At 36.6% G+C, this 9,337-nt stretch overlaps 1 protein-coding gene across 1 annotated transcript; it reads right to left on the reverse strand.

Annotated features, from left to right (window-relative positions):
- Window positions 1–6,494: 6,494 nt before the first annotated feature.
- LOC109242864 lies at window positions 6,495–6,911 on the reverse strand. Its single transcript, XM_019409743.1, has one exon. The coding sequence runs from the start codon at window positions 6,909–6,911 to the stop codon at window positions 6,495–6,497; it is 417 nt and encodes a 138-aa protein (XP_019265288.1).
- Between the last annotated feature and the right edge of the window lie 2,426 nt (window positions 6,912–9,337).

The following is a 9,337-nucleotide window of genomic DNA, read 5'->3' on the forward strand; positions in this document are numbered from 1 at the left end:
CCTCTTCGTGTATACACTTAGTCATCCAAAATAGACCGTAATAGTTATATCCTTGAAGTCCTTAAGATTTGTGTCAATTCTCATTGTATTATAACAAAACTCTCCGACCTTTCATCCTCTTTATTTATTTGATCATCTCGCCTAATTATAATCCACAGTCTTAAGTTCGGCCGGGATCCACAGTTGTGGACCTCGAGGAGTGCCTAACACCTTTTCTTTGAGATAATTTGAGCCCTTACCCGATCTTTGGTGGCATTGATTAGTCAAACCGAGTTATCTGCGTAATAGGTGCCCTAACGCACCTTAAAAACCGTTAGGTGACTACTCTTATTTTAACACCCTATCTCCCACCCAAAAGAGTTATTACATGTCGAAACCCGATTTTGCGAGAAAAAGGAGCGCGACACCAAAAAGAAGTCTCCTTCGAAAATAAAGTCAGCAGAACCTTATTCCTTGACAAAAAGAACCAGGCCTGCCTTGAAGTCTAGAAAAGTAAAAATAGTGGAGGAAGAAGAGAGTGAAGAAGAAGAAGAATCTGATGCAGAGAAGGACAAAATGGTTAAGTTTGGGAAAAGAACCATCTTGAAAGGTAGATTCCCCAGGGACTTGGAGGAGGAAGGCATGATGATGATGTTGGGAAAACTAAAAATGCAGGGTTGGAAGGACATGGTCCTTCAGATGGATGGAAAGCTTGCCAGAACTGAGATTGTGGAGTTCATAGCAAATTGTAAGATAAAAAATGGTAGAGTCACCAGTGTGGTCAAAGGGGTGAATATGAGCTTTGATGACAAGGAGTAGGGAGAAATTCTAGGAGTACCTGCTGAAGAGTACAATGATTACAAAAAGTTAAAATTGCCGAGCCAAGAAAACCTCCCCACCTCACTTGCCATTACAAGGAAGTTTGGTGACAATGAAGAAGAGCTTCAACCCAATGCTGTATACAAAAGAGAGATGAAGCCATCCCACAAAGTGCTGTTTGAATTTGTTAACAAGGTTGTGCTGCCCAGGCAGGAAAGAAGGCACATTGCTACATTCATGGACCTGGTCCTTATGGAATGTCTAGACAGCAAGAGGTAAATCAATTGACCTGGGTTTATCATCCATCTTCTTGATAGGGTTCTAACTGACACCAAAACTCATGTCGTACCCTATGATTTCATTCTCACGGCTGTACTTTCTCACTTCAAGGTACCCTTCAAGAAATGGGAAGTTGGTACAAGCAAGGATCACTTTGGGGCAAACACTTTGACTGCATGTGACTATGAAGTCCACACCAGTCCCAAAGAACATGGTTCATCCAAAAAGGTACATATGAACAACAAAGTGTGAGCCTTGGTGCAAGAGAGTAGGGCTAAGGATGGTGAAATTGAAAGGGTGAAGAAGAGGTTGGCAGAAGTAGAAACTGAGAGAGATGCTCTCATAGTTGAGCTTGCAAAGAAGAATGAGAAGAATAACATCATTTTCATGATATGTTGAAACTAGGGGTGGAAAAGGGGCGGGTCGGGTCAGGTATGGTTCGGGTTGAAAACGGGTAATGCAAAACGGGTAAATATATGACCAATACGGATAAAAAACTAGTTAACTGGCGGACAAAACGGCTAACCGTATTATCCATTTATGGCTTCACGTTAGCCTCAACATCTAATATGAATTTGCTGCCATGTGCAAACATTTGTTCCTTTAAGGTACCATCCTCCTTTAAGGCACCATCCAGTGCTTAGGCACGCTAATTTGGGGGAGAAATTGATTTTGGGGAGCTTTTGACTTTATTACCCATCGGATAACCAGTGGTTACCCATTTAAAATATGGATAATATGGGTAATATTCATATTTGATCCGTTTTTTAAATGTTCATTATCCGACCCATATTTTGGCGGATAATATGGGTGGTTACTTGTTTTCTTTTATCCATTTTGCCACCCCTAGTTGAAACTGCTTCAAGTGAAGAACCAAGAACCTGGTCCTTCCCAGCCTTAAGACCTTCCTAGCCTAGTTAGACAAACCAGTGACCCGGATGGGATTTTTTTTGTTCTTTTTTCTCATAATCCAGTATCTTTATTTTTTTATGCTTTGTGAATGACTAGTATCAATGATAATCAACTATTTTTGTGCTCTAACTGTTTGTTGATGCTTCTTAGATGGCTAATATCATTAGATTGGTAAATGATGCTTGACTCCATGATTGCATTTGAAGTAGCCCTAGTAGCCATGAGTGATATCAATTAAAATCTGGATATCTAACATAATTATGTAACTTTCCGATAATGCCAAATGGGGGAAAACAAGTTGTTCTTTTTACTTTGGACTGCGATGTTTATAACCTAATGAACCTGGTCCTTGATGATTTGTGACTTCAAAATGAAAAATATTCTAATATTGTGTCGATGTTGAGCTGAAACAAGTTCTATGCTTATGAAAAGCACAGAGTTTATCATCATCAAAAATGGGGAATTTGTTGGCCCAAGTTAAGTTTATTTTGATGATTGACAAAGGAACTCAAGCATGAACCAGGTCCATACACAGTGTACACATGCACAGGCAGATTTGAACACAAGGGATGCACGTGAAAGAGATAAATAAGCTTAAGTTGTTATATTTGATATCTCCTAAACTAAAAGGTTGCATAAGTGATAAGGAGAAGGACTCCTTACTTGAAGAAAACTCTATACAAGATAAGGAAGGAGTTAGAAGTTGAAAATGACTAGAACTCTTGAAGAGTATAGTATTGGAACTCTAGTTATTTCCTATTCTACTAACTTTATATATTTCAGGATGTTCTCATTTTACAGGCACGCACAAACGCTGAAGTTAAACATGAGTTGAGAGCAAAATAGCAAGGCCTTTTGCAAGCAATTCTTGTGTGATTCAAGTGCTAAATGAACCAGATAGAAGAACCAGTTCCAAGTGTCTGTCTTTTATTCTAGTTTCATTATAGTAGGTGTTTCAAATTGTACCTTTCAACTTTATTTAGAATAAATTGTACTAGGTAGAGTGTTGTATTCAAGTTAGAGTTAACTTGATGTTGTCGCAACAGCTCGAGGCTGGTTGACTCAAAGGGATTAAAGGTAATCCTTAGGTTTACAAAGAGTTTTGTGCTGTTTTGGCTTAGTGATTTAGTGAAGTGTTGGAGAAAGCCCTACTGAGTAATAGGTCGAAGTTTTTTCACCTTTTGAGCCGGTATTTTCCACGTAAAAATACTTGTATTCTTTACTTTCCGCATTTATTATTTCCGTAATAGTAGTATAAGGAACACATAGAAGAACGAGGTCCTTCTATAATCTGTGCACGCGAAAATTGAACACGACACAAATCACCCCATCTTGTGTGGTATTGAAGTATAAAACATCACAAATGCTTTCTATTGATCTTATAATGAGAGACTTGTATACCACGTAATAAGAAGACCAGAAAAGAATGGACGGGTCAACTTCTAAATGATGGTAACATTAATTTTTAGTGGAAAACCGATGCATTAGATAATATTTTTTGTTGAAATAAAAAAATATGAAGAAATTTGAGTTGAATATATTAACTGAGATGATTAAGAACTTTTATAAAGTAGAGTTTATTTCTTTATTAAACTGGCTAAATAGATCAACAATCAAATCAATTTAATTTTTTTTAAACATTTTTTTAACTTTTATTCATAACTTAAACACAATTTAAATATGATATTTATGTGATTTTTTAAATAAAATATATTGTTAAGATGGAATATACACGCAATGTGCGTAGTCATTTAATTATTTTTATTGATTTATAATTATTTCGTTACTTTTCTAATATTCAAGATTTTATAATTAAATAAAATTTGTATACAAGATTCTTCCTTATTTGAGATATGTAATATAATATGTTTATTAAATAAAAATAATAACAATTTATACTGATTGATTCATGCTAAATATCTCCTTTTAGGTTTGGGATTCTTTATAGAGGAATTTTCAGAAATGACTGTTGTTTAATTGCTATTAACTTCCTATAGTTACCATATACATAATTACTTTCTGTAGCTATCTTTTAGTTGTTATGGTGATGTATTCGATGTATTCAAGCTACTGTATTTATGAATACAGTAGCAAAAATCGACAAAAAAACAGGACAGTCCAGTTGTCCCATACGTAATTATTGGTGTAGTTTTGGAATTACAACCTAGGTAGAACATAACTTTAAAAATAGTTAAATAGTTGAAACTAATGTTTAAGTTATAAGATATGGTGAATTTAAAAGGAACCAGTATTCTATTGTGAGTACATATAATTATAAAAAAACTTAATAAAGTTCTGTATGTTTGTAGCTCAAGTTAGCTTCCATAAGGATTTATAAATCTAATAAAAATATTTTACGCTATTATTTTGATTTAACACGGATGTGCTAGATCTACAACAGTAGAAGAAGTCTTCCAAGTATCAACAACAATGATTTCAAAATTTTTTCCAAAGTTGGAATCCTTTGAAAAACTAGCAAAAATAATTATTATCATTGCATTAGAATATAACACAAAAAACTAGCTTTTTTTTTTTGGTAATTAATTTTATTATTACCAGGGAAATATTTACAAGTATAGCAAAAACCATATCAAAACTCACTTAGATTTGGACATGCAGTCCCAAATCTAGTGCCCTCATTACTACATGACTACTCAACTACAATATCTATGGATAAAAATTGAAATCTTGCAGTTTCCTAACTATCTTAGAATTCAAACTTCCTCGACAGTGCACCTCTTGAACTATCACTCTGATCAGCTCCTCGCAGCTCCTTTGTGTTCCTCGAAATGTTTTCCAATTTCCTTCCTGCCAAATGTAGTACACAGTACAAGCTAGCAGCATTCTATAAATTGCACATATTTGCTTCTTCCCTGTTGCATGCCTTACAGACCATTGAATCTCTGCATTCTACCCCTGCACATCTCTTGTTATCCCCAGCCATTGTAGTAGCTTCCTCCATATTATTGTAGAATAATTGCACTTAAGATGATCATGGCTTTCTGTTACTCTTCCACATAACGAGCAGTCTGAACAAACTGCTATACCCCAGCCCAATAATCTGTCTCTCGTGTATAGTCTTCCAAGAATTGCCAAGTACAAGATGAAAATCCATTTTGGGCTACTGATGTTATTACAAATTAATCTCTTCCACTCCACTTTAGGTAGCTCACCTCTGAGTTTATCATATACGACCCTGATGGAGTAATCCTTCATATTCATCACTTCTTCTACTCCTATATTTGCCTTATTCAAGTATTTAGCAGCACCTAAGATTTTCCGAGTGAGCCAAGAGGCCTGTTTAGCATTCACATTCCATACTACCTGTTGCTTGATATAGTACGTCTGAATCCATTGTATCCACAAGCGGTCCTTCTTCTTGTTTAGATTCCATAGATGTTTGATCAAAGCAACTCTATTCCATATTAAGATATCTGTTATGTTCAAACCCCCTGCAGACTTTGGCCAACACAATTGCTTCCAAGCTACTAAAGCTTTAGCCCTGCTCTCTGTTTCACCTGTCCATAGAAACCTTTTACAAATTATCTCAATTCCTTGAATGATCTTCTTAGGCAAAGAAAAGATTTGTGACCAAAATGATTGAATAGCAAACAATACACTTTTGATCAATTGTAACCTTCCTGCATATGATAGGAATTTAGCTATCCAGTGCTTGATTCTGCGTAACATCTTATCCAGCAGAGGTTGGCATTGAGTTATGGATAACCTCTTAGTACTCAATGGGACTCCTAAATACCTGAAAGGTAGGGAGCCTATAGAAAAACCTAAGCATTAGATAATTTGTTGCTGAATATCCTCCGTAACCCCTCCAAGGTATATGGAACATTTGTCTTGATTTGCAATAAGACCTGAGGCTCTTGAAAACTGATCAAAACACTCATATAGTAGCTGAATGGATACCACATCACCCCTACAGAACAATAACAAGTCATCTGCAAAGCTGAGTTGAACAATGTTCAACTTCTCACACCTGGGATGGTAGTTGAAATCAGGCTTCTCTTTAAGAGTCTTTAAAATTCTAGTGAGATACTCCATGGCTAGAACAAAGAGATATGGTGACAATGGGTCTCCTTGTCTAACTCCTCTTCTTGCATCAAAGGGACTTGTTGGCTTTCCATTTACAACTATAGTATAGGACACTGTAGTAACACATGCCATGATCCATGAAAGAAACTTTCCTGGGATATTCATTTCTGTGAAAACTTGTTCAAGGAAACTCCACTCTATAGAATCATACGCTTTTTGCATATCAATCTTTACCATACACCTTGGTGATACACCTTTCCTCCCATAGCCTTTAACAAGTTCATGCCCCAATAGAACATTATCACTCAATATTCTGCCTGGTACAAATGTTGCTTGACTCTTATCTACTAAGGACCCCATTACTGGTTGTAACCTGTTTGTGAGCATTTTGGAGATGATCTTGTATATGATAGTACAACAGGATATTGGTCTGAATTGTTTTATAGAAGAGGGATTTTTCACTTTTGGATCAAAGTAACTGTTGTGCTGTTTATTGGTTTGTACATTAGCCCTTCATCAAAGAATTTCAAAACAGCCTTTGTAATATCCTTACCAACTATGTGCCAAGTCTTCTTGTAGAAGTATGCATTAAACCCATCCCCACTCGGTGCCTTTGAATCTCCTATCCCCTGCAGTGCTTTCATCGCATCTTCATTAGTGAAAGGAACAATAAGTTGTAGCTGCTGAGACCTTGTAAGCCCTGGTCCTTTCCTCATTATGCTAGGATTAATAGCAAGTATGCTATTAGTAGATCTTCCTAGCAATCCTCTGTAGAACCCCACTATTTCTTGTTCAATACCTTCTAGATTGTTGATCAGTCTTCCATTTTCATCTGTTAGGAATTTGATCTGATTCTGTGCTACTCTCCCTTTCATGCGTCAAAGAAAAAGGTTGTATTGGAATCACCCAATTGAAGCCATTGGATTCTAGATCTTTGTCTATAAATGCTTTCCTCTATTTTACTCCACTTCTCCACTTGCTTCTTTGTGTTTCTCTCTATTTCAAACATATTAGTTGTTGTTGTAGTGGTTCTCATCTGTGCTTATATGTTGGTTAAATCTTCCCTTAATTGTTGCACCTTGTCTGTTTACTGGCAAACTCCTTCTTGTTCATATTCTTAAGGGCTACTTTGACACTTTTCAGATTGCACCAGACATCTTTCATACTTCTATTATCCTTGTTCCATCTGTCTCTAATTATACTTTCAAACTCTGGATGTTCAGCAAGACAATTGAAAAACTTAAAAGGCCTCCCTTTATGTTCTATTTCTACTTCCAGCTCTATACACAATGGAAAGTGATCAGAAAACTGAGGATCCATCACATAAACTTGCATTGGTGGCATGTTCATCATCCAGTGTGGATTGACAATGGCTCTGTCAGTTCTGCTATAAACATGGATGTTTGTCCATGTATAAGATCTACCCACAGTTCTAAGTTCATTCAATCTGCAATCCTCCATTAGAGACCTAAAATCTTTGATCTCATTTTCTTGTACTACTGTACCATTTACCCTATCTTCAATGTCCATTACTGCATTAAAATCTCCCATGATTAATGTCACACCTCTTTTTTTCACTACTCCCGGGAAAGGGCGTATAAAGGAGTTTTTCCACTTAAAGGACAATCGGAACGGGATTTATTATTAAAATTCAGAGTAGCCACTTGGGAGATTAATGGTGTCCCAAGTCACCGGTTGAATCCCGAACCGAGGAAATTATGACTCTGTTAACAGTCCGCGAATCAGAAATCCGAGTAAGGAATTCTGTTAACCCGGGAGAAGGTGTTAGGCATTCCCGGGTTCCGTGGTTCTAGCACGGTCGCTCAACTGTCATTTTCGGCTTATTTATCTGATTTCAAAACATGTTTTAGCTTATGTGCTTTTTAACTTTGAACTGCTTTTGTTATTATTATTTTAAGAGAATTGCAACGTCGTGAAAACACGTCTCGAACCGCGTTACATAAATGCACCCGCGATTTTTGACACATTTCGACTTCGTTGGGATTTGGACTTGGGTCACATAAATGTGCACCCGTATTTAGGAAGGTAAAATTATTTAAATTGCGTGCCTAAAGTGACTATCGCGTTATTATCTTTGGAGAATGCCGTGAAATTCGCTAAACGGCCCATTCCGAAATCTAAGCATTTTAATATAGACATTTAAGAGGGCCCCGCACTTTATGCATTTGTATTTGGCGGGGCTCGCCTCATTTATTTTTAAAAGGCCAACCTAAAGCAACTACGATTTCTATTTAATTGTCTCTAAAATAAAAGAAAGGCCCTAGTTACTTTGTTACTGGGCTAATGCAACCCGGGCAATAATTCTGCACCAAGGTCCAACCATTGAGCCCCGAGATGAGCCCAATAAAGGGAAATTATACTCAGATTTACATCAACAACATGGCCAGTCACGAGTTTTGGCCCAGGCCCAATCAAGAAGGGAATCAAAGACCGAACTTGGGCTTGCATCAGGTGAGCAGAAGCTCAAACCGTTGGAACCAGGCTGTTGAGCCTTAACCCTTCAAAAGTCTACTGATTTTTTATTTTACCAATACTTCTAACATTCGACGAGTTAAACACCACAACAATTAATACCTACATTGAGGCCTTCGAACAACCTGCTACTGATTATTCAAATTTTACCTAATACTCAGAAAATTTATGGGATCAACATGAAAACAATCAATATCTATATTGCTATTAAAACTAGATTACTGGAGTTAACACTATCATCATTAAGCCTGAATTGAGCCTACATATCGATTTTCAAACTCAGATTCAAGTTCATCACACTTCCTGTTTTAAATGTTAAGCTAATATAAGCAATTAACTAAGTATATTAAAGCTACTGTCTAATTGGACAAGTCACGAACGAATAGTCCACAGTCCCATATAGTCCAAATTTACTACAATGGAGATATCATCAAATCTGGAAAACACTACCTATTTCAAAACAGTACTGATTACGACAAAGTAGATCTATGCACACATTTCAAATACAAAGAAAGATGAATGTAAAATCAAACATCAATAGACACGGAATGAGCTTCAGTTAAATGAGGTCTTCAAATCAGCACCAGTACAACGGAATGGGAGTAGATACCTGGAATATAGATCAAATAAGAAGAAACAGGAGATCAGCAGCAGCAGATGTCAAACAGCAGTTTAGAATTGAGTTCACAGCTCGGCAAACGATATCAAACCAATCCAGAATTGAATTTAGAGAAGGACAGCATCAACACTCAACCAAATAAACTTGAATAAACCCAAACCAGCATGAAATTGAACCCAGAAATTCGCA

The sequence above is a fragment of the Nicotiana attenuata genome, unplaced genomic scaffold (assembly GCF_001879085.1).
Source record: "Nicotiana attenuata strain UT unplaced genomic scaffold, NIATTr2, whole genome shotgun sequence".
Taxonomy (NCBI): domain Eukaryota; kingdom Viridiplantae; phylum Streptophyta; class Magnoliopsida; order Solanales; family Solanaceae; genus Nicotiana; species Nicotiana attenuata.